The following is a 24305-nucleotide window of genomic DNA, read 5'->3' as shown; positions in this document are numbered from 1 at the left end:
AAATCTGTTTGTTTTATTAAAATCAGCGTGAAATCCTGTTTTTGAAGTTATATTTTTTAAATTATACCTCCAAGATGGCGGTCGTCAGCAGCAATATATTGCTGTAGCCGATAATTGGAGTTTACTCAACGATCTTTGGATCTGTGAATAAACAGAAGTTTCGATACTGGGCTGAAAATAACCCACGGAAACTCCATGAAAGACCATTCTACTCCACTAAAGTGACAATGTCCTAATTTGGGAAATACTGTGTCCCAATTTGGGATGATCGGACGGTACTTTTTTGAGGATAGGTTAGGTTAGATAAAAAATAATAATAGATTTAAATCCAAATTTTTTTTTTTTAATTACCATGTTTTCTAAAGCGTAGACTTTTTTCGGAAAATTTGGAAATTAAATGGTGATGCAATTACCATTCTTTTTTAGTAAATTATAATCAATGACTAAATTAAAACCAACAGTCATCACTCATCCGCCTGTTCTAAATAAAAGCTACAGTTGGGAATGAAAGATAAGTATAGACTATCAATAAGATTCTTTGACATGTCAATATTATCAGCAATGAGTTTCTAACTTGAGGCTCAATACAATATATTCGACATTATAAATTTGCAATATTGTCAAACAGTCAAATGGTCTAATAGTTAAATATCTTTTAGGAGGTATTTGTCAATACTAAAATATGTAATAATATAATCTCCCAAAAAAAACCTATTGAGTAGAAATACCAGACTCAAGATTTTCAAACTCAGATGATGTGATAAAATGCAACTATTAATTTTGTTATCGTTTTTTTTTAATTTAAAAATCTTTTACTTTTTGACGTTTATATTATAATACTGAAAATTTCAACTTATTGATTGGAAAATGTTTATTATTATAAAAAAACCAACAAAAATATTATTAAAATATTAAACATATTATTTACAAAGTATTGACGATACAGCATCTGTTAACACGTTTCAAGGATTTGCTTATAACAGTATCTTTACAAATACTATGTTCATGTTACAAAAGTTCTAATAACAAAATAAAATCACTATTGTAAGAATATGAAACTATGTTCTATTTAACATGGGTGTTTTATTTTTAAGAAACGTGTATCGTTTCGAATAACATTGCTTTTTGCGTCATACAGCTCATACTTAAATAAAACTGTTTATACATAGCCTAAATAACACTTGCTAAATAATGTATAATATTATGTTCGTTAATATTTTCCTTTGTACATTTTAAGGTTGTCTATCGTAAGACTTACAGTGTTGTTCAGAATAAAAAAATGTCATACATCATTATGCAAAAAGTGTCCGTTTTTTTTATAGCTGTTATTATCATGGAAACATCTTTGGGTAATTTTTATTTGAGTTTTTTACAATAAATTTTCAGACTGGCTGTACAATAACCCCACAGTTATGATTTTATGGTATCTACTTAAAAGACATTGGACGTTGAATAAAGTTTAACATAATCACATGAACATATTTTCTTTACAATATTTGAAATGAGAAGAATGAATTTATATTGGTATCTAATTTTGTTGTTTACATTTAGTCACACAAGGTCTGCCAAAACGATCGAGTAAGTAACAAACATAAATTAATTTATAAATTTAGCTATATTTTTTTATAATTTTTTATATTCAACTTTTACATTTGTACTTAATCATTTTGTAATATTACCGTGAAGTAATATTAAAAGAAGATAACAGTACAAAAACTAAAAAAAAATACTTGATAAAAACAAAGATTTATTTAAATTCTAAATTGTAATAGAAATTATATAATTCCTATATAAATTATATAGGAAATAAACAGTTTTCTTTAATTTTCCGAAAATTAGGTGTTGAGGAATATTATCCCATTTCCACTCAGTTGTTCAATTGTCTTGACTGTAATGTTTGGTAAAAGAAAAGATAATTTAGATAGTTTAGAGTTTAACTAGATAAAATAATATTGTGTGTCATACATATTTTATAAAATCATTGAATATAAAATTAGTTGTTTAGATTATGAGTTTATATGTTACTCCATTGTTAGATGATACAACGTTATTCAGAACTACTAAGTTTCATTATTACAAGATTTATACTCCCCCCGTTTTATTCTTTTTATAGCTGTAAATAATATTTTAGGAATATTTTTGGGCAATAAGTGTTTGTATTTTTTTATTACTAATGCATTCTAATGTTGACTTCTTTGTATTAATTTTTTTATAGTGCCTTCTGCAAAAAAATAAAACAAATGTTTGCAAGGCTCTATTAAAGGTTTTACATATTATATTTTAACAGCTTGCGAACGAGCCCGCAACACCACGGGATACATTTTTTAGTAAACATAGCAAGTTTCTGACTAATATTTTAATGTTTTCATAATATCTGGCCCAAAACAATTCATAGAGAATTTGGCCCCTGAAATTATTGAATTTATTATTTATTTCTATTTTGAACGTTGTGAATACAACATATATGCCCCCACCCCCATTCCCACCCCAAACCCCAACCCTCATTATGTGTAAAAATAAGATAATTTCCCGTTTTTTCGGCTGTGGGACTACAATAATAAACGGTTTGTTTTTCATCACTTTTTAGTTTTTACTTTGTTTCATTTAATTTTGTTTGGTCAATTCTACTATGGTACAAAAGTATCCTCGATTAAAGCTAATTTATTTTGGACGTCTTAAATATTTTGTAAATATATTTCAAGATGTTAGATTGCTAATATCTCTCAAATCGTACATGCTTGAAAAAATTTAAACATATTGTATAATAATACACCTACTCTCTCTCTCTCTTATGTTTAACGACCGTTATTCCCACCAGTCGGGGCTTAGATGGTTTAGATTTGGCCTAACGCTACATTCTATGTCCATCATCCATGACCATGTACATTGTACTATACATCAAACTTAAAAAAATTATTAACAGTTAATAGAACATGTTTTGATTAAAGGGAACACAAATTCACTTTAGACAAGTTTAGTGCGATATTATTGTCAATAACTTATAGGTACTTAGGCATAAACAGTTAGTACAGTTGTGGGACTTTGATATGATTACATCATTTTGTGCTAATGTTTTTCAGAAACTCCTGTTGGTGAATCCAGTATTTCAGGGTTGCCTGCAGAAAAACCTCCCCAAAAAAAACAAAAACGTTCACCAAAAATTGATGTACCTGCGTTAAGTACAGATAAAAACATAAGAGGAAATCAGGCCGAACTACCAGTTAATAATAAAACTTCTGGAAAAACTTCTTCGGAACATGAAATGCTAAAACAATTGTCCAATGAACAAAAAGCAAAAAGTAACTCGAAAGCCAACATTTTGAATGAAATTTCACATATTGGGCCACAACTCTTTCAACGTTATTCAATGGAAATGGCGGCGGGTAAAAATTTAAGCGGAAATCAGACTAAACTATCAGCTACTCCCGTTGGTAAATCCAGTATTTCAAGGTTGTTTGCAGGAAAACCATGCAAAAAAAGACAAGACCTTTCACAATTAATTTATATACCTGCATTAAGTAAAGCTGAAAAAAAAAGAGGAAACCGGGCAAATCTATCAGCTAATATTAAAACATTAATTTTTAAATATTGAATACATTTATCCCTTGCCGTAAAATTAATAGAAAAATATGTACATTTTTAGGGTCGGTAGAATTTTTTGCTTAATTAAGTACTTTTTGAGTATGATTTTTAATCAATAGATTTTCTAAATGAAAAAATCGGTGGTTTTAAAAGCTATCGTGAGTACATACACAAAAAAATTATTATTCTAAAATAAGTTTTTAAAATATTTTGGGTCATAATATTTATATAATTGTTTTGTTCATTGTTCTAAATTGGTTTAATTACGTTTTCTCAATAAAATTATAGTCGAGTTTCATATTATTTTCAGTTTATAATAATTATATTATACTTGACTTATTTTCCACTACTAAGTGATTGTATATTATAATCCAAAAAGAGTGAAATATTTTTTAGACTTTTTCGCTAGAATTTTTATTGTCAATCAATTAATCGTTTCGAAAATATAGATTTCTATTAGAATATAATATACTATTGTAAATTGTTGTGGTTTCCTTTATCGCGGTTTTCCACTACGGCGTTCTCACGGTTAACTAAACTAAATAAGGACTAAAAAAGGAAGTTGTCGATCAATGATCAATTTGGGGGTTTCCTCATGAAAATTGCCAATAAGAACCCAACGATATTAGTATAAAAATGGACTATAAGTAAAGTATTACATTTTTTTGGAAACAAAATAATTTTTGCAAAAAAACGTCTTTTGGTGGAGGGAAAAAGTAAAAATGTCGACATTGAAAACAAGTAGATTTTGCAAAACATATTATACGACAATTTTTTGTATCCGTTTTTATTATTATTATATGGAAATAAATTTAGAAAACCCCTAAATTTTTATGATTGAAACAACATTTGAAAAATTGTCGAATTTTCCTTTTTCTCTCTAAAGCGTATAACAGCAGTAATTTATTAACAAATACAAATGAAAAATACCATCGAGACTGAGTTGGTCAGAAAAAAGTATCTGTGGTTGAACTGAGTAGTACAAATATATAAGAAACAGTACATGACTTTTTTTAAACAACAATTAATACTAAATAGTAATAAACACTGAACATTTTAAAATAATAGGTAATAATATCAAAAATTAAAATTTAATTAACGTTATACAATTAAAGGCAATAATAATATTAAAAAGTTAGGTTTATAATTACTGTATAATAATATGTTTCTTTATAATTTATTCTTTCTCCGAAATTTTTCCTGTTGTTTTCAGAGTTTTTCAACAAAAACTAGACTTCAAGTAGATGTAGAATGAGGCTTGTAGGATCACCTTAAACATCTGTAGTCGAACTTATTTTTGATTAGGAAAAAAATCACGGAAAAAGGGGGATATTACCCTTTGACCGTAGTAAATATTTAGTTAAGTAATTAATAAGTAAAACCGTGTGCTTGAAATCATTAACCTCAAGTTTGTGTTTCTCAAATCTGTCGTCTATATACCCTCAAGAGACACGTTAAGCACTGGATATTGACCGTCTAGACTTCTTATTCATTCGATAAGCATTTTTGTTTTTACTAACGTTAAATTTAACTAAATAAAAGACTAGACTGAACGTGTTTAAGACGCACAACCGTCACGGCCGACGTGATTCTGTCAGAAAGAAAGAAATCTTCCGTCTTTCTTTGCCGTCCAACTATTATTGTTATAGATGTACCTATATATATTTTTCGTGTTGTGATATTTCATATTATTTTCCTGTTGATAATAATAATTATATTAACCATCTTCTCCCCCGCTACCAACAGGAGGTTGCCAATAGTCATGAACCGTTTGACACCTTCAAACTTGGCAGTGGCAGTTCGCTTTCATTATACTCGACGGACGGATTGAATTGGTAGACAATAAATAATAATAATAATAAATTTAAATCAAATGATTTTTTTAAAATAAAACTCTAAAAGTGAAGTCGTGCGTTTAATTTTTAACGTCACTTGTTTGTAAATTTCATTAAATTAAATGGTAAGAACGATAGTAATTATTTTACTGAAAAGTCTGACTTATTAATGAAGAAAAAAAATATAGTTTTAATACAAATTTATTGTTTACTTAAGTGCGTGTAATTAATATGTAAACCAAACGTTTTTCATCAAAAAAATGTACATGATTATTTGAATATCGAGTCGGCTTTATTATGTTTTTATAGGTAAGAAAACGAGCAAAGTTTGTACAAAATAAAAACGAGTTTACAGTTGTGTATTTAAATTTTTACACTTCATCAGTTTATTTTTGAAAATAAACATCAACTTTTGAAATTTAAAATCTTTGTTTATATTTGTTACATAAATTGCAAAAATAGTTTGGTAATCAGTGTAAGATTTTAACACTCTTAACAGCAGCACTTGTATCTTATCTCAACGACAATGCAATTTTTTTAAGGAAATAATCGTCAAATTGTGTTCAATTTTTGTTGTCCGTCTCTACTAACCCTCAAATTACTTGAATTAACCTTAAAAGCTTCACAAAACACCTTGTTTTTTATTATTATTTTATTTCTTTTAACAAAATGCATTCAATTTTCAGTTCAAAGTTAATATTTACTTGATAAATTAATTTGGTTTTAATATTTTAATGTAACTACAAAGTTATATTAAATTCAAGTAAATAAATACAAAACTATTAAAGTTTTTATACCAGAAATACTGAGCCTAACCAAATTACTTTTTATGTTTTTTTTTCTTTGGACAGAATATATTTTACTAAAAGCCATTAAAATACCGAATAATGTTATTCCAACTTTAAAAAAGTATTTTCAGTTACCTAAGCAATATTTTTGTCGGGGTATCCCACTTTTGTAAAATCATAACAATACATTAAAAGGAATTTTTTAGTTTGAATGAATTTCATCAAAAATTGAATAAAAAATTAATTAATTTTACTAGATGAATTAACGAATTTAGTACTAAAAAATGTCCAAAAATACAAAAAAAACGCCAAAAAGGTTACCAACACTTAACAGTAAAACTAAAGTTTAAAATATTTATTTATTTGTGATTTAACAACAATTGTTTAATGTTGTTTGTTAAAGAGTAAAACGATACAAGGTAAGTTTTAAATTGATTTTTATTCATTAATCAGAAGAGCACGCTTTATAATACTTTTCTTACATGACATGTTTTTCTTGTTATATAAATCAAAATCCAATTTGTATTTAATTTCTATCCGTAAAGTTCATCTTGTGCTGTATAGTGTATACAAAGTATAATTTATATAGGTCCAAAACGATTCAGAAATGGTCTTCTTTAACTTATCCATTACAAAATTGCGTTCATTTCTAAAAACCAAAAAGTATTTTTTTTTTTACTATTTTATTTACTTTTACAATATTTCTGGACAAATTACAAAACATGGCGACCTAAGGATATAAATATATATATTATTTTTTTAGCAGCTTTGTGGCCATTATAAAAATGTCCAAGTTACAAAAATTAAAAAATAATTAAACCGTCTATACATTAATTAAACATTTCGACAAACAAAACGAGGATATTTTTGTTTTATAATTTTTAAGTATAACTTATTTTTTTGAAAATTTAGAACTCTAATTAATTAAAACTATTTTTAATTAACTATATTAAAACTCCAATATTATAACCCATAATTCAATTCACTTTTGTTACTTTCGCATTATAGGTGGGCAGAGAGTACAATTGAATCTGACATAAGTCATAAAACTGAAATTTTAAACTAATAATAAAGAATTTACTCATTTGGCTTTTTCGTCTATTTATAATTCTTATTAAATAAGTCTTTTAAATAGTGTGTTGCAAGTATAAGTAATTTGTTATAAATAAATATAAAAAAAAGTTGACAGAAGTTATTATATTTAATTATTAAAAATGTAAATGATCAGATAACCAGAGGCTTATCCGAAGGAGTTGGAGAGTCATAACTAACCATTTTGATGTAAAAAAATAGGTCAACCTAACACAAAGATATTACTAATAATATTGCACAAACTTGTGATTTTTTTTTAAAGCAAAATGATAATAAAAAAGGAATTTATTATTGATATAAATTTCACAACTTCAAAAGTCCAGAATACTTGAAAAAAAAAATAAACTCTAATAACTTATTAACATAACGTAATAAAAAAAAAACAATAATTAATAACAAAAACAGTTAACATTTTTTTTTTTTAATAACTAGTTATAAAATATAATATTGATTTGTATGATATGTAAAAATGTATCAACATAACTATCGAATTTGATAAAATGATATTTTTTTTAAAACGGCGGCTTAAGTCATTTTTCACTATTAAAAATAAAACAGAGCTATGTGTATGAAAGTTACTCGGTGTCGTTAAAATCATTATTATCGATACTTTTTCGATTTTCAAATACAACATTGATAAATATATTTTGTAATACCTGTATAATAATATAAAATATATGTTTCTGAATGTCTACGTGACCCACCTGATTCTTATTGTGGTCATTGTCTGGACTAGAAGTCTTACATTAACGTCTTTAACCACCACAACAATATGTTACTGCCAACATATAATAATTGCTTTATTGTTATTTTTAAATACAAATAATTTTTTTTACATGAGTTTTACCTGAAAAAAACAATTTTTTTTCCCTTAAAGAATTTCGGCTTAGAGCTGTCATTTTATTTATTTCTATACAAATATCGTCACCAGGTTTTCAATAAAAAATCTGCCTTTTGTCTTTTTATGGCGAGTTTTTAAATTGCACGCAACAATTTGGTAGCTATATATAATATTAAGAATACCCTGAATACTTTTGACATAGTTTAACATTTCTTTTATAAAATTATTACTTTTTAAAAGTGTACTCGATTTTATAAGAAACACATAGTTGGGTATTACTCCAACTCAACGTTTTAATCTCAATAATTATTTCAATGTAATTTTTTTTTGCGTTTCATTCGTGATTTTTTTACTCCTTGTTCGATAATACATTATTTAATTACTTACTCATCCATTATAGTTTAATTTAAATAATCTAAAAAAAATGAATAACTATTTACTATTCGTATCCGTAAACAAGACACTGTAAAAATAAATTTGACAATAATTGAATACAAATTTAGTTTTTTTTTTATATTCGATATACTTACTTTGTGTTTAAATAATATACTATATATTAAATTTCAAGTTTGTAAGCCCATAATTGCCTTCAAAATCTATATTTATAGTTTTTGTGTCACTATTTGAGGTTTTTCAAAATAAAAATGATGTGTCACAGATAAAAGCATGATTTTAGTCTAATTTTAAGCTCTGTTTTTTGGATTACTTATCGGATTACTGGTTCGGCCTGTTCGATAACAAAAAAGAGTATACTATATTAACTAAAATGGCTTTTACTCATAGACAAAATTATTTAAATTAAAAATAATACCATGAAGCTTATACAAATTAAACGGTAAATTAATTGACATGGTCGAAATTAACTAAAAACCACTTTTTTCTTAAATATTGCCTACACAAAACTCCTTAAAAATGGTCGGTATCCAGGGGCCTTAATACGAAGCTGAGAAGGTATTAGTTTTACAATGATGTAAAACTTCATTTTTTTTAACCCCCTTTTTTTTGTGTAATATATTTCCTTTAGATCAAAAATTGTATGCAAAAGGTACTTTAATGGGTCAAAAGTCAAAAGTTGAAAAAGTCAATTTCTTCACTCCCAAAACCGAGAAATTCCAAAAAAAACCTACGTTATTATTGTAGTGTATCATACATTATTATCAATGTATGAACCTTTGATGATCTCAATGATAATGGCAAAATAATACTTGAAGAAATACTATATAATAATAATTAATGGTTGGGTCCAACATAAATTTAATATTAGTTTAAAAAATACAAGATAAATTTTTAAACGGCTTGAAATTATAAATTATCGTTTAATTATGAAATATTAAATTCCTTATAAGTTTATCATCCCTTATCAAATACTATTTCAATCATGCCTCGTCGCTTTTGTTGGGATTAGAATACCAAAAACCCATTAAATTATAGAATTTCCTTGTTGAAATATTATAAGTATGATTAGTGATTACACATATTTTATTATCAACTGTCAATTTTATTTGAAAAATAATAAGTACTAAAGGTTAAATTTTAATATGCAGTAAATAATCACATTTTATTTTGTGATGAATGGAAATGTCCAACAAAAACCTAACAGTGAAAAAGGGCCAAGTTATCTACGTTGTGGCCAAGTCTGCTATTTATTTAGTTCATATCCTCACTTCACTCCTACTTTCATGAGCAACACGCTATTTGTATTTCTCAACACTTGACCAGTTTCTGAATGAGACACGACCTTAATGATTCAGAAATTTTGAACGAGACATAAAACAGACTTGGCCGCAATGTAGACACCAATTACCACTACTTTGATTGGCTGACTTTTTTGAGAGGGGATCTGAACCATTTATCTTTTCTTCTAAGTTATCTCCTTCCTTTTACCCACGTAACTCATAAGTGAGTACATTTCAGAATGATGTTTTATGCTTCATTCTAAAGGCTTCAAACTAAAGGATCAATTTTTTACAGTATCCTAAGCTACTCGAGCTTAATCTATGTTTTAAATTTCATAAGCTTATCTTAAGAGGATACACTGGCATTGCTGGAACTTGGTCTGACCCACTGCCGTGTGTTCAGATTATACTAATATCTTGCAAAATGTGTTTTTTTTTAATCTTTTATGTTAACTCTTGAAACAAGGAAACGGCGTTTGAAGTGTAATAAGAACAAAAACCTCAACGCAATATGTGGGATGTATTTCTTTTGAAGATTTTTTCCCCTCCAAATACTAACCTAGGTTTTTTTTTTTACAAATACTGTACACAAGCGTGACTCCGTATCACTGCCAATTATAAAATCGATTACAGAATTTATTTAGACCTAGTTACATTACTTTGAAACGCACTTGTTTTGATTTTCACCGGCTGTCAATGTCTGGACTAATTGAACGAATTCCAAAACTGTATAGTAATTCTATTGTAGACACATTTCCGAAAAAACCAATTCGAACAATGGCCAAAACATATAATTTACTCAGTTCGTGTAAATACGTGATTGTCTTTTTTTTTTTTTTTTACTGAAATAAACCGCTCATTACTACAATTAATATCATTAGCGTTAGGCCATAACGATGTACAACTTGTATTGATATTTACATTACTTATATTGTTGTAAACATCACTTTGATTTTCACGTCGTTAAAAAAGTATGTTCTAAAGAACGAACACCTGAATCATTTTTCCCTGTTTTTCTATTATTTACAATTGTCGTTTAACAATAAGCATAATAATTATGAACAATTATTACTAGATACCCCTATGAATCTTATGCTTGTAGTTGAAAATGATTTATCGCCACTGAAACATGAAAGAGATAAGACTCATTTTCCATTAGACATTTTCTAATTTCAAAAGGCTTCACTTGGTTTGTTGGCCAACTCATGGCACGTTGCAATTTAGTATATGATCTATTACTGTGATCAATCAATCTGTTATAGTGTTATCACCGCTAATGATGATTGCTCGTGCTTAACGCAAATTAACCACTTTTGGTGAAATGAACATTTTATTGTACAGCTTAATTAGAGGATTTAGTTATTTTCGAATAACTCGTCTATACTTAACGAGATACCTTTTTATTTTAATGTTTAATCTATAGTATTTTTCTTCCTGATTCTTCTTCTTCGTCTTCACCTTACTCTCCCAAATACTATTTCAAATCTGCTCTTGGGGTACTATTGGTATTGTCTACTAAAATAAAATAGTTACTAGATAATTTATTAGGATCAAATAACATCAATTTTTATAATGTTCATATTCAATACCTACTAGATATTGGCTTATAAGCTATTTAGATTTTTATAAACATATCTTGCCTATTAACCAATAATTAGAAACAATTGTAAATTATTATAATTGTTTTCAGACATTAAGTTTTTTTGTCTTTTGTACATTTGGAACAGCTTGAAATAAATAATAACGATTAATTCCATTCCTTTCTCACTCGGTGTTCTGATTTCTTACTGTGTATTTTACTCCTTACAAATTACCAACATAATATTAATAGTGATCGATCGTCGATAAAAATCATTTATTTTATGGTCAATTTCAAACATACAATAACAACAATAATAGATTTCACACATCAAAAAATAAAACTATACCTCTAATAATTGTAATGTACTTTTTATTGAAAACTCCAATAACAATAGTAAATGAGTTTTTAACGTTAAACCAACTGTGTCGGTGCTTATAAACAAACGGAAATACTTAGTCATTAGGTTTAAACGTTACTAATAAGTTTTCCGTCGAATGATATTTAACAGTAAAAAATACATTCATATGAATTATAATAATTATAGTAATATTATTTTCACTTTTCAGCAAAATGTAAACACAATTTAATATTGTACTTTTGATTTCTCCGCTCTTTCACCCAATAACGTCATGATTTCCATATTTTAACATGAACTCATCCTAATTTCATTAAGCCAACACTATTGGCTGTTAACGGTTATGAATACTTTTTGCAATGGCCAATAAAAGTACCTACGATTCCTGATCAAGAGAATATAGTGACATAAATTTTGTATCGTTTCCATTGCCTTAGCTAAAAGAACAAATTTGTTTCGTTGTAAAATCATAACTTTTTTGGCTTTTTATCGTGTCTAAATAATTATAGGTTTACTTAAAAATGACAGTATACGATTAAATATGGTTGTCAATTTTGTCGTGTCAACTTTTTTGTGACTTACAGTTTTAAGATTTTAATCTGTTTTGGCGTGAACATGTTTTATAGCTGTGGGGTCTGTTGAAAAGTGGCAAGACACAAAGTGGTGAAGATAAGAATGCGAAGTGGAGGAGGAAAGGGTACGTGATAATAATTATAAGCATGTATGAGACGGGGTTGGTATAGTGTTAAGAGATGAAGATGATTGGCAAGAGAGAATATCAACTATTGTAAAATTGTAAGAAAAAAAAAATAGTTGGGTGCCATAATTTATACGTTTCTCCTTGAAGAGGAGAACATTTTTACCACTTTTCCTTTCTCATTTTTGTAAAACACCCATAGACTTCAGACGTGAAATGCTAAAAATTGTTCGTTATTTATAATGGCCGAAATATTTTTCAGGATTGATTCAACTACTTGGACTAGACTGACACCATGATTAAAAGTAAACTCTTAGTGGTCTCAATAGTCACGGTGGTGGTCTTTATCCAAAGCGTCAACTCCGAATCAGACACAACTAAATCGCTTACGATTTCTGACATCTACCAGACCACTGAAAAATCGTTTTTATCTAACGACAAATCGTTGGGAGAAACCACCATTAAACCAACGCCAACAGAATCTTTAGGGCTCGTGGATATCGCCAAAATACAAATTTCATCCACGAATACATCTTTGAAGGAGTCCCATCAGGAGAACCAAGAACTCCCTGACTTGTTGGACGTAGCAGTTGAGAGTGATGGATTTATTACATTTTCAAACAACACCCAAGGGTCACCATACATCCATAACGGCTCAATAAACACTACTAAAAGCAAATTACCGGTCATAGGTAGATCTCTAGACACTGGAACGGTAAACGATCATTCAATGGAAATTCTAGCTGAAACCTCGTTATCAAGTATTAACTCATCGCCGTTTTTTGGTCGTGGCAAATTCGTTAAAAACGCATACAACAGTAAATCTGACTATGATATGGCACTGGACCGTCAACAGGAGGGAAATTTTATCGTCAACGCCGATGTATACAAAACGAGCAGGTAAGATATGAGAAGATATTAGAAATCTAAATAAACTACCGGAAAATATTTAAAATTTCTTTGTAAACGTCGGATGATCAAATGTGCGAAATATTTTACCGTTACTATCAGAACCACATGAACTGTTAACTAAAGATGGAAGGGTTTTTTCAATTCACCATTATTAAAATTTACACAATTCTATAAAACTAGAGGTGAGCATTGATACAAGATACAAAAATTGGATACATTTAGAAAAAATTAAAATTCACCTATAAATTTACTCCTCGACACTTTTTGATATCGTCAAAAATTAAAGTAAATTACATATTTTACAATGATAATACTTTTTGATCATTTTTTTTTACATCCTTTATAAATTTGTATTTTGTTAACGACTCAACAACTATAATATAGCAGCTATATATATTATATATAAACTATATATCTGCGGCTTGGAGCAAGAAGGGCCAATGTCAATTTTGTGCATAAACGAGTTAGTCCGCTAATTGCAAAAATTGAATCATTCTTTATATACTGTGAACAAATCACACTCTGAGGCCAAAAAATGAATTGCTCGTGAAGAGTTTGATAAAAAAATTAACATAGAGCCTAATGGAAAATAAAAGCTTCAAAGTTCATTTTCCGAAAGTTGCAAAAAGTGACATTGGCCCTTCTTGCTCCAAGCCACAGACATAATACTTAATAACTATTGTTTTTTTTCTACGTTTTTACCCCACAATAGACAATCCAATAAATACAACGAGCCGGCTGTAATCGAAACCGATATAACTGTACACGAAGACGAGACACCGCCCGCTTACGGTAACCCGTACGAACCCGACCAGGGTAATGGTTACGACTCGGGTTACAGCGGCGGTAACAGCGGATATGTCTATGGCGATCAGAGTGGAGCAAACGGCGGATATGGCGGTCACGGTGGCGGAAGTGGCGGATATGGCGGTAACAAACACAATATGGTCCATAACGGTTGGTCAGGTGGCCAAAACCACGGTGGATACCACCACTACGACCGTCCGACCATTCCGATGCACACGTACAGTCACCCGGTGCCTATTATAGCCGAATACCGTCGACCGCACCATCACAAGTCGATGATCGACTGGCACAAGATTGGCATTTTGGCCCTTCTGAAAATCGGACTCGTCAAGTTGAAAATATTCGCCTTCCTCAAAACTGTGTTCATGTTGCTGCTTAAGCTCAAACTGTTTTTGATCGCGTTGTTTTTCAAGTTTCTGTTGCTGTTGAAACTCATGAAGTTCCTAAAACTACTCCTGGTACCTTTGCTCCTGTTGGCGCTTTCGCCTCTGCTCCTGCCACTGCTCTTGCCGCTGATACTTATGCCGCTGTACCGGCTGTTTACGCTGCTCACAGAACCGGTGTTGGTGCCGAGCAGTGCCAACGGCACCGCGTCGAGTATTACACGAAGCCAGCTCGATCCGCTACGGATGGTCGATCCGGGAATGATCGAGTTCCGCAATGTATTGCAATCCGAAAAATGCGTCCAAAGAATTGCCTGTAGAATGGCTACTACCGAACAATCGGGCATAGCTTCCTCGTGGATAAATTGGTAAATATGTTTTCATGAAATTCACCGTGCGCGAAGACAACAAGCACCTAGTTATTTTCTCCGCTCCACGGCGAAATATTTTCATCGTGGTTATGTTATCTCTTATCACTTATCACTTATCTATAACCGCTTATCCCTTATCTATAGTATCTTATCTCTAATCTCTTATCTCTAACCACAGATATATATATATATAATAATAAACTAGATTGCTAACTGTACATTCCACCAATAGAGAAGATTGAAGCAGCCACTTTGCGCCATCTTGGTGAGAATAATAGATCCTTATCACGTGAGAATAATATATGTTTATAACAATCACAGATATATATATATATATACAGGGTGATCCAACTAACGTGAGACACTCATTTTTTCTGAAAATATAAATATATTTGAAAAACGGTTTTTTCCTTAACTTTTAGGTACATATTTTACTACATTTTTCAATATTTTGAAAATTTTTATCACCAGTCCTTATAAGCCAAAAAGGGGGGATTTTGGTTTTTTTTAAATGGTAACATATGTTTTTAATTACGTAAAATTGTAGACAAAAAATTAAAAATTATGTTAGCGTTTGAAGTTTGAATTTTCATTTATTTGTTCATTTGTTATGACTTTATAAAGATTTGATTTTTTGACTGTACTTCTTAATATTTTCAATCGTTACTACAAAGACGAGTAGTTTAATTACATTGCATACAAATAATTTTATATGTTACCGTACTCTGTATCATAATCAGACATAATAAATAACCTATAAGCTAAGTTATCTGTAGATAAGAACCTTTGTCTTTTTCAAAATCTTTTATAGTGAATTCCTAGTTGTTAGAATGTTATCGCCAATTGGACAATGCGAACATAAATATGAATTTTATGTGCTACCGGTTTTGGAAAACCGAAGAATAATGATTATTATTTAGAGGAAATGTAGTATCATAACAAAGTCATGACTAATGAACAGATTAATAAAAAATTTTAACGCTAACATATTTTTAAATTTTTTGTCTACAAATTTATGTAATTAAAAACATATTTTGCCATTTAAAAAAACAAAAATCCCCCTTTTTGGCTTATAAGAACTGGTGATCAAAATTGTCAAAATATTGAAAAAAGTAGTAAAATATGTACCTAAAAGTTTAGGGAAAAAACGTTTTTCAAAATATTTATATTTTCAGAGAAAATGAGTGCCTTACGTTAGTTGGATCACCCTGTATAATATGCAATGATAACACACATAAATCCCACCAGAATAACGGACCGTCGGCTTCAATTCTTATCGCTTGTTAGCAATCTAGTTTATTATATATATATAGTATATCTGTGTCTCTAACTGAAAGTAAAAGTGTATCGCGAAAATGGCGACATGTAATTTCTTGTATACATCCCAATAACGCGTATCCAAGTTAAAACCATGTCAACATAGACATACATAATATGAAACCTCTAGTTACTACCTATTGTAAATTTATAATCCTACTACTTAAATTTTATTATTTGTAATGTTCAGGGTGTTGCGTCGAGTGACAAAGTATTTTTCCAACAAAACTCTGGAAACTTACCTGACAACATACGAAGACGTCAATGATTATTTGTACAAGAAATCACCGGTTCCAAAAGATTGGTCGAGTTGGTGCAGAGAACGTTACGATTGCAACAATAGCGAAAATACAATTAGCAAAAAATAAATGACAATACGTTTTATTGCGACGTAATAAACAACTAATTTTTGAACAGTAACACCGATACCTATGTTGTAAATACACGAGTACACTATTATATTAGGTACCTATTGATACGCGAAAATCATCCTTAATTGTGTTTTTTTTATTGATATTTCAGCACAAGTCTTCTGTAAAAAAAAAAAAATGTTATAAATATTTAAGTCAAATGTAATTTTATAATCTACTATTGTTATCTACTCGATAGAATAAAAATAATTAAGTGTATTATATTTACACGTCTTGTTTTTGTGCTCCGTATATGTTTAAATGTAAATTAGGGAACTTTTCCCCATTTGAATGTTGTTCAGGTTGGCCGTGTAAAGTGACTATTGTTATTGGTTCAGACGATGGATGGCCATCGTAGTCATTTAGACGTTGTTTTAATGTTTTCGTTGTCAAGCCATCCTTGTTATTAACCCTGTTCAGTACAAATGGGAATTCGTTTGTAAATATATATTTATAATTCCTATTAATACTCGTTATTTAGAAATATATATGAACTATATATCACAACTATTAAATCGAATAGCTTGTTCAAGAAAGGTAATAAGTAAAAAACGAATCAAAAACGGTTTATTTGCCAAATAATACACTACTAAAAAAAAAAAAAAAATAATGCATAGTATAAGACAAAGTAATTGTAAAGAACTTTAGTATTGACATATTTAATCATAACTTATACTTGATTTCAACTAATATTATACTATATTAGACTCATTACCTTCCCCTACAAAAAATAACGATATTTTCGAAGGCATATTTTACAGGGTTTTTGCGTCTAACCATCAACATTTTTTGAGAAGAAAAAAATGATTTCTTTAAAATGGTGTCTTAAGCCCTTTCTTGAATAAGTGATTCAAAGATCTAAATTTAAACCTATAGCTTTACCTGTAGCATTTCTTCGGTAGTTTATTGTTATTATTTGTAAATGCGGTTAAATCAGTAATTTCGACTTCGCAGGGATTTTCACAATGGTTGGTTTTAATGGATTGATTATTGATTACCTTGAAAACGTGTTACATTTCAATATAAGATTATTAAATTATTGTTGTTATGTATGCAAATTTTACTTAATTACGAATAAAATATACAATGGATTTAAAGAAAACTCTTTTCCTTAAAGGAAAAAAAACAGAACCGTGATGAGTGGAGTGTAATCATAGTAGCGACAGAGGAGGTCACGGGTTTGCAGGAATTATCATAACTTAATATAATAAAATAATTTTCAAATAAACGCTTCGATGCGAATCTGTGGATGTAAATAATAGACATACAAATAGTGCTAAAAGCATTTTTTTTCACCTAATAAAAAAAAAGTTTGAGTACAGATTTTTGAGTAAGTCCAATATGGTAAGATATAAACCCCACCGTAATCTACTTTAAATCTAATTTTCAGATTTCAGGCCCTAAAACTACCATGGTTTCTTCGATATTTCTTTATGAATTTCCCTGATATTTCCATGTTTTTTCCTGGATGGTTAACCAGGGTAAATAAATAATATGTACCTTTTTTGTTAGTTCATCGTTTTTTAATAAAACAACCTTTTTTAAAGTCCAAAAATACACCAAACAATGATCATGCTCTATAATGTCATACTAACTATAGTATTATTAATAGTTTTAAACTTAAGATAAAATATAAAAAATATAATTTACAGAAATAAATTACCAGTTTTAATAATTTTGTTTAAATATTAAAAACAAAAAATTAACCGACTGTTATTATCACATAATAATATAATTATCATATTATATCGTTATAAAAAATGTTTTTTTGACAATTTTTTTTCAAAATGTTGAACAAGTAATAATTATGAAAATAGAGAGTGAAATTTTAAATCATAAATACCAGAATCTCATGCAAATTCTAAGTTTCTAGAAGGCGTGGCGACAATATAACACCTAAAATGCAAAATAAAGAATAAGTTTCCACTGAAACTCTCTACTTAACTCCATGAAATTTTTAAAAAATATTCAATGCAAATTAAGAACTGATTTTGAACGAGAAGGGGTGCACTTTTTAAATGTTTACCCTAAATAAGTACCTATCAGGTACGATTTCTGGTCTATAGACTTGCTACACGAAGAAATAATCGCTTCAGTATAGTTTAGAAGAAATCATGGGCTCAAACACAAAAAAATGAAAAATGAAATAAAAACACATCATTGTAAAAACAAAACTTCTCAGATCCAATTATTAGGACAGGCAGACGATCGACCCTAATCGTATCCAACCTTATTACTCAAAATGTATTGCTTTTATAATGTTTTTATCGATTTTTTGCGTTTCTACATCATCTACAAATTAGCACCGAAGCGTTTGTTTAAAGAGAGGTTCACATTTAGAGTCTAAAACGAACCTTACTTGTCCGGTTAGTTGCATCTCGTTTCCAAACAATTTATCCAGTACCTTGTTATTATTAAATTGGTGTGTGCTTATGTTTTTTTCACGTTTCCATTTGGCGATCGCCTCTTTTTTTTTACTTCTCAATTGTTCGTATTTGACGTACCAATTTTCGTGATCTCTAGCGGCCTCTTCGGTAACGTCTGAATTTGATAAAAAAAAAAAGATATACAATAATTGGCGACTCGTTTTCATTTATTGTGAAAATGTTAGTTTTCAAACTAATGACAATTCTACGGTGTTATTGTGTTTGCGATATTTTTTTTTTTTTTTTTTAATATCGTATATTTTATTACGTGGGATTGCTTGTGTGACAAGATCGAAGAAGTTGGAACTGTCTTCGTGTTTAGATCTGATCTTCAAGAACGTCTCGTGATCTCTGATCGACCATCCGCCAGTCGAACCGTGATTTCGTGTACAGAAATCGTTGAACTCGGCTATTTCCTTCAACGAAACGCAAACATTCAATTTTAATGGAAAATTTTTTAAAAAAATTGTATTTTCTTTCCCCCAATAATATATACTTTTGAGGCGTATGTGTTTTTGGAAATAGGAGTTCGTCCTTTGAACGTTGCTATTTTTTTTCTTCTTTTATCAACCAACTCGTGGTGGGCATTCGTCCCCACTGTATCTCCAACAGTAAATTTCTTAATACGTTCCACTTCCTCGAGCAGAGTAAATTGCTTTAGACTTTCCTCTCGAATCCTTTAAAGAAAAACGGTATGCGCGGTAACTTCAAAGGCCAATACAAAAAAATATACATAAAGGAATTTTGTTTTGTGAACACTAACTTTTTTCGACTTCCTTCTTTTAACTTTGATAAATTCGATTCGAACATTTTTACGTCTTTTTGAAATTTTTCAAACCCTAAAAACAGTTTCAAGTGACGTTTAGTTTTTTTCAAAATTATTTACATATTTTTAAGACACATGTTTACTCTATTATCGATATGTATTTCTATTAAAAGGAAGACACACAGTACACATTTATTAAGTATTAAATATGAGTGTAGGCAATTTCGAAAGCTAAAATAATTATCATAATACGAGTACATTAACATAACAAAGAAAATTATTGGTAAAACTATAGTTGGATAAGTTGTTTTTTTTAAGAAACTCGTTCCTCTTTTTGTTCTTTATATAGAAAATTGAATATCTTAAATAATAACTTTTTTTAATAATATTAGGTATAAAATATATATATATATATATTGCTTACAAAAAGTCATTGATGTGTGATAACTGATCAAGTATAAAGTATGTATTAAAGTTTAAATTGAATAGAAACTGAACATATATGTAAAGAATTAGAATACAAGGTTGGTCAATTAATTAATTTATTTTATTTAATAACTGCCTTTAATAAATGCAGACTTTATTATAATCTAGTATACCAATACCTATTGTTTTAATTTTGTTTATGTCCGATGCAGTTTTCTTTAAATAAGTCAATTTGGATCTTAAATTCTGTATCGCGTTGGCCATTTGATTTAAATCAGCATGCCTAAAAAACATTTGACAAATTTCAAAATTTATCTAGCTCGTCAATTTTTTTTTTCAATTAACCTTTAAAGTTGTAATCAACTAATCTAGAAAATAATTATCAGCTCTTTAAAATATTCTTTTGAGTAGGTATAAAAAATACTAGAGTTTTTTTATTAGTTCTAAGACCAGTTTAAGTCGGAATTTAACAAAACAAAAAAATATACCTAATAGAATATTAATCTCTATACTAAGGTTTTTACGACTTTAAAGCGGCGATTTAAAGAACATTTTATGTCTTTGATGGGATATCAAGTGAAGTACAATTTTGGCAAAATCAAGGTTTCAACCGCTATAGATCTTTCCTTAGAATGCAAGATAGTCGAAGTGTTATATTTTTGTTAAAATTAGCTTCGGCCGGTTATTACCGCCTATCGATGAACAACGTCCCAATAGGAAACGGGTTATTATAGTAAAACTAATGATCGATTTTAAACAACTGTACAAAAATAGAATTACGATTTATCATTAGGCAAATAAAAACAAAAATCTGTTATGATCCTGTTCACCTGTCGGCGTCTAGTTCTTTTTTGTACTTGAGCAACTCCTTGGAAACGGGCGTAGCATTGGGTTTCAGGTGATTCTTGAGAATTTGCCAATGAGCCGCTTCCAAGGCTCGGTTATCGGACCAAGACATATTGCTGGTCCTTGTACTCTCTCGACGTCTCGTACTTACTTATTAAATATCTTGCACCGAGTTGTTCACGATAATAATAAAAATTCTACAATTACACAGTGTGGTGTTTGATGGACCGTTGTCAACCGGTAAGCGTTTTCGAACACACCACCTGCTGTCGGTGCCGGTTGCCGGGTAACATTCAAGGTCTTCAAAACAATACACCCGTCTACCCTCTATATATAAGGTATACAGAGGGTACCTATAACCTAACCCATTGAATAACACAGCTCTGGTAATATGTATTTCTATATTCGGTGTGTTACAATAACTATATTGTTTGTAATGTTATTGTTGTGTATAAATAATAGTACGCCATGAAAGTGGGTAACGTGCAAGAAGACTAGACATAACACATAATATTTTACACACAAACACAATAAGTGCGTCTATTAAAACGAGTTAAGTATGTAGGTCAGATTGTATTATTATTATTATTTTTTTTTTTTAAGAAAGACCCGAATAATTAATGTTCTTCTTACAGTAGGTAAGGGCTATATCCCGGGAACATCAAGGGTGAATATTATTACTGTAATACTTTCTAAATAAATTTACAGTCTATAATTTTGGCAAAGCTGGACAATCTTATGGTTTGTATGGCAGTCGGTTAATAATTATTATTTTTTTTTACTTAAAAACATGTATTACGGAAAAAAAACAATGATGTTTCGTTAAAGTATTTGGATTTTGTTTTAAACAATTATTGTTTTTTTAGAAAAATTTCTCTTTTTTAATTAATTATTATTTTTTTGTTTAATTAAAAATACTTTTTACAGTCTTCGTGGATTTACTATATTTATAAATTCAATTTATATAGTATGTGCCGTAATTGCAATAGCATATTAAATGAATAATCTCACACACAATTTAATAAACCGGAAGAAATAAACTATTTTGATTTTTTAGTCATTAAACGTTCGATTCGTCGGAGCACCTTTATGTTGACGCAACTTGCAAGTATTACCTACCTATAATTTTCACTACAATTGTATTTAAAATCAATATTATGTCATAAATTATTTTCAACAATTATGATAGTAATTATTATTACACCTAGGTACAATTTCATTTTTATTTTTACTCGTACTTAGAAATATTTACATTCGAAAAGAACATATTGTCAATGGCGTACTTTCTTTTTGGCTTATGTTAGTATTGTACCTAATATGTATGTTATACCTTATTTGGCTTTTAATGCGTATCACGGTAGGCTGACAGAGTTACCTATTTAAATAAAACTTAAGTAAATGTGTCACAAGTCAAGACCAAATATTATGTTTTCATACAGCTATTGCCTATAGTTTTTACAGGCCTCAGTTATCTGGTAATCAATATAATATTATTTATTAAGATTTTTTTTTACTGTAAGTACGGAACACTCAGTATCCACTAGACCGCTGAACTGCGTACCGTTGACAACCACATCCTTGACATAAGCCTTAGACAGGCACTAACTAACTTATATAGTTTAACAGACAACAGTAAGCCCTCTCCCCCCTCTTTTATGAATAACAGTGTATTTTAACGCTACAATAGTAGTGTTTTGCCGAGAGGCTCCTAACACAGTCGGTTAGCCCGACGACGTTATACGCATATGGTTGATATAATATAATACTTTTGTTTTAATGCTATAAAAATACTTCGCTATTGATAGTAATAACAAACATAAGTCTTACTGTCTGGCCAGAGTTCTAAACTTTTCTTAAATTAGATTAAATTTAACTTAAATAACTAATAAATCAAACATGATGCTTACATAATTAACAAACAAAAAAAAACCTGAATGAGCAGCAATGTTGTTGAGCTGGGTGGCTTCCCTCGTACGACGGCCGGTCCACGACGGTGTTAGCGAAAAGTGGCGGCCAAGGACTATACGGCCAACACGCCGGCGAGTAGCGAACGGCGGCCAACCACGTGGACTATACGGCCAACAAAGGTCACGGCGATAGTAGCAGTAACGGCGGCCAACTAAAACACTATGTCCACGGCGATGATAACTTAACAGGCGGCCGAATGAACTGATAAGGCCACGGTGACAGCAACAGTATGCTTCAACGGCTAACAAGACAACACGGTCGACAACGTATCTACGGCGATGATTGCTTAAACGGCAAGCAATATGACAAGTGCGGTCGACAACGTGGACACGGCGATGGTCACTTAAACGGCAAGCAACTTAACCACACATGCCGGAACAAAAACGCCAACAACAACACAACACGGCCGGGCGATGGCACCAACGTGTTTTTACCGACAACTTTAAAAAGGAGGGGTGGCAAGCTTAACACGGCGGCCGGTCGACGGCCGTAGGTAGCTGACTGATAGCGGTCTCCAACAAGTAGCAATAATTTATGTCATGAAACCACTGCCAACTTCAAAACTTTACCCATTCCAGCCGACAAGTCTGGGGCGAAAACGGATAAAGTACACAAAAAGACTGTGGAAGAAAATTACCAAATAAGAATTTTACTAAAATAAAAAAAAACAATTGGTTCGGGGGGGGGGGGGCTAATGCCTCTTTAGCCCGCCCCTAAGTCCGCCTATGCTTAAGACATGTAAACATACGGTACGCCTACTCATGGTAGTATTTTTACTTGGCCATACTTACATTTTATTCCTCAGAGCCAAAAAACCAATCAAGGCCTTCGTAAGCTGCTGCAAAGAAGCCGCTCATGATGGCGGCCTTTGTCCCGACGCCGTCTTCCGCGCCTAATACGCCACCTGCTATAGAAGCACCTATGATAAAATTCCAGGCGTCGTCTTTCTTTCTAATTTTCATTAATCCATGTTCTGCCAGCATAGCCAGACATGAATATTTTGCCACGAATTTACCCAATCTGGCAGTCCAACAAATATCGTCCTAGAAATTAAATTACAATTAAAAAAGTGTGAATGTATATTAATGTTACAGTACAATTAAGGGACCCTAGCCGGGACAGGAAACTACCCTGTATCTGCCCTAAAATATCCCTAGAGACTATTTGTAAATTTATATAACCGCCCAACAGAGGAAAAGGGCCGGTCGTACCTTTAAGTAAAAAA

The 24305-nt window shown here is 30.2% G+C and overlaps 3 protein-coding genes across 4 annotated transcripts; 2 read left to right on the top strand and 1 right to left on the bottom strand.

The window, feature by feature from the left end:
• Window positions 1-1243: 1243 nt before the first annotated feature.
• Window positions 1244-3869, top strand: LOC126846827 (uncharacterized). The gene is made up of 3 exons (XM_050586632.1): window positions 1244-1349; window positions 1552-1578; window positions 3081-3869. The coding sequence occupies exons 1-3, from the start codon at window positions 1280-1282 to the stop codon at window positions 3590-3592; spliced, it is 609 nt and encodes a 202-aa protein (XP_050442589.1). The 5' UTR covers window positions 1244-1279; the 3' UTR covers window positions 3593-3869.
• Window positions 3870-5627: 1758 nt separating this feature from the next.
• On the top strand, window positions 5628-16755 carry LOC126846534 (uncharacterized). The gene is made up of 4 exons (XM_050586035.1): window positions 5628-5726; window positions 12711-13348; window positions 14073-14918; window positions 16429-16755. Exons 2-4 carry the CDS (start codon window positions 12744-12746, stop codon window positions 16604-16606), a joined length of 1629 nt encoding a protein of 542 aa, XP_050441992.1. The 5' UTR covers window positions 5628-5726; window positions 12711-12743; the 3' UTR covers window positions 16607-16755.
• LOC126846535 (coiled-coil domain-containing protein 112-like) lies at window positions 16636-23123 on the bottom strand. Of its 2 annotated transcripts, none has more exons than XM_050586037.1 (9): window positions 23020-23123; window positions 20446-20549; window positions 19838-19913; window positions 19571-19751; window positions 19343-19490; window positions 19008-19189; window positions 17531-17646; window positions 16878-17060; window positions 16636-16770 (listed from the first exon to the last, which is right to left on the bottom strand). In XM_050586037.1, coding segments are annotated over exons 1-9 (1017 nt in total). In that variant the 5' UTR covers window positions 23022-23123; the 3' UTR covers window positions 16636-16745. The 2 variants fall into 2 exon arrangements, with proteins under 2 accessions (XP_050441994.1, XP_050441993.1); XM_050586036.1 differs by lacking the exon at window positions 23020-23123 and adding an exon at window positions 21097-21571.
• Window positions 23124-24305: the final 1182 nt, after the last annotated feature.

Source organism: Adelges cooleyi, unplaced genomic scaffold (genome assembly GCF_023614345.1).
Source record: "Adelges cooleyi isolate 19-005CV unplaced genomic scaffold, UGA_ACOO_1.1 ACOO_flye_CR_arks_rails_tigmint_CR_PRNA_9, whole genome shotgun sequence".
In the NCBI taxonomy this organism is placed as follows: domain Eukaryota; kingdom Metazoa; phylum Arthropoda; class Insecta; order Hemiptera; family Adelgidae; genus Adelges; species Adelges cooleyi.
The sequence above is the reverse complement of the archived record's forward strand: the minus strand, read 5'-3'. Positions and strand labels throughout refer to the sequence as shown.

Excerpts from the sequence above, each read along its gene's own strand:
- LOC126846827 (XM_050586632.1), top strand. The coding sequence starts at position 1,280 with ATGTCATACATCATTATGCAAAAAGTGTCCGTTTTTTTTATAGCTGTT. Across the intron at positions 1,350-1,551 it reads TATCATGGAAACATCTTTGG|TCACACAAGGTCTGCCAAAA; the intron begins GTAATTTTTATT and ends GTTTACATTTAG. Across the intron at positions 1,579-3,080 it reads AGGTCTGCCAAAACGATCGA|AAACTCCTGTTGGTGAATCC; the intron begins GTAAGTAACAAA and ends AATGTTTTTCAG.
- LOC126846534 (XM_050586035.1), top strand. The coding sequence starts at position 12,744 with ATGATTAAAAGTAAACTCTTAGTGGTCTCAATAGTCACGGTGGTGGTC. Across the intron at positions 13,349-14,072 it reads GATGTATACAAAACGAGCAG|ACAATCCAATAAATACAACG; the intron begins GTAAGATATGAG and ends ACCCCACAATAG. Across the intron at positions 14,919-16,428 it reads GCTTCCTCGTGGATAAATTG|GGTGTTGCGTCGAGTGACAA; the intron begins GTAAATATGTTT and ends TGTAATGTTCAG.
- LOC126846535 (XM_050586036.1), bottom strand. The coding sequence starts at position 21,224 with ATGTCTTGGTCCGATAACCGAGCCTTGGAAGCGGCTCATTGGCAAATT. Across the intron at positions 19,190-19,342 it reads TGTCACACAAGCAATCCCAC|ACGTTACCGAAGAGGCCGCT; the intron begins GTAATAAAATAT and ends TATCAAATTCAG. Across the intron at positions 17,647-19,007 it reads AGATGCAACTAACCGGACAA|GTAATCAATAATCAATCCAT; the intron begins GTAAGGTTCGTT and ends CACGTTTTCAAG.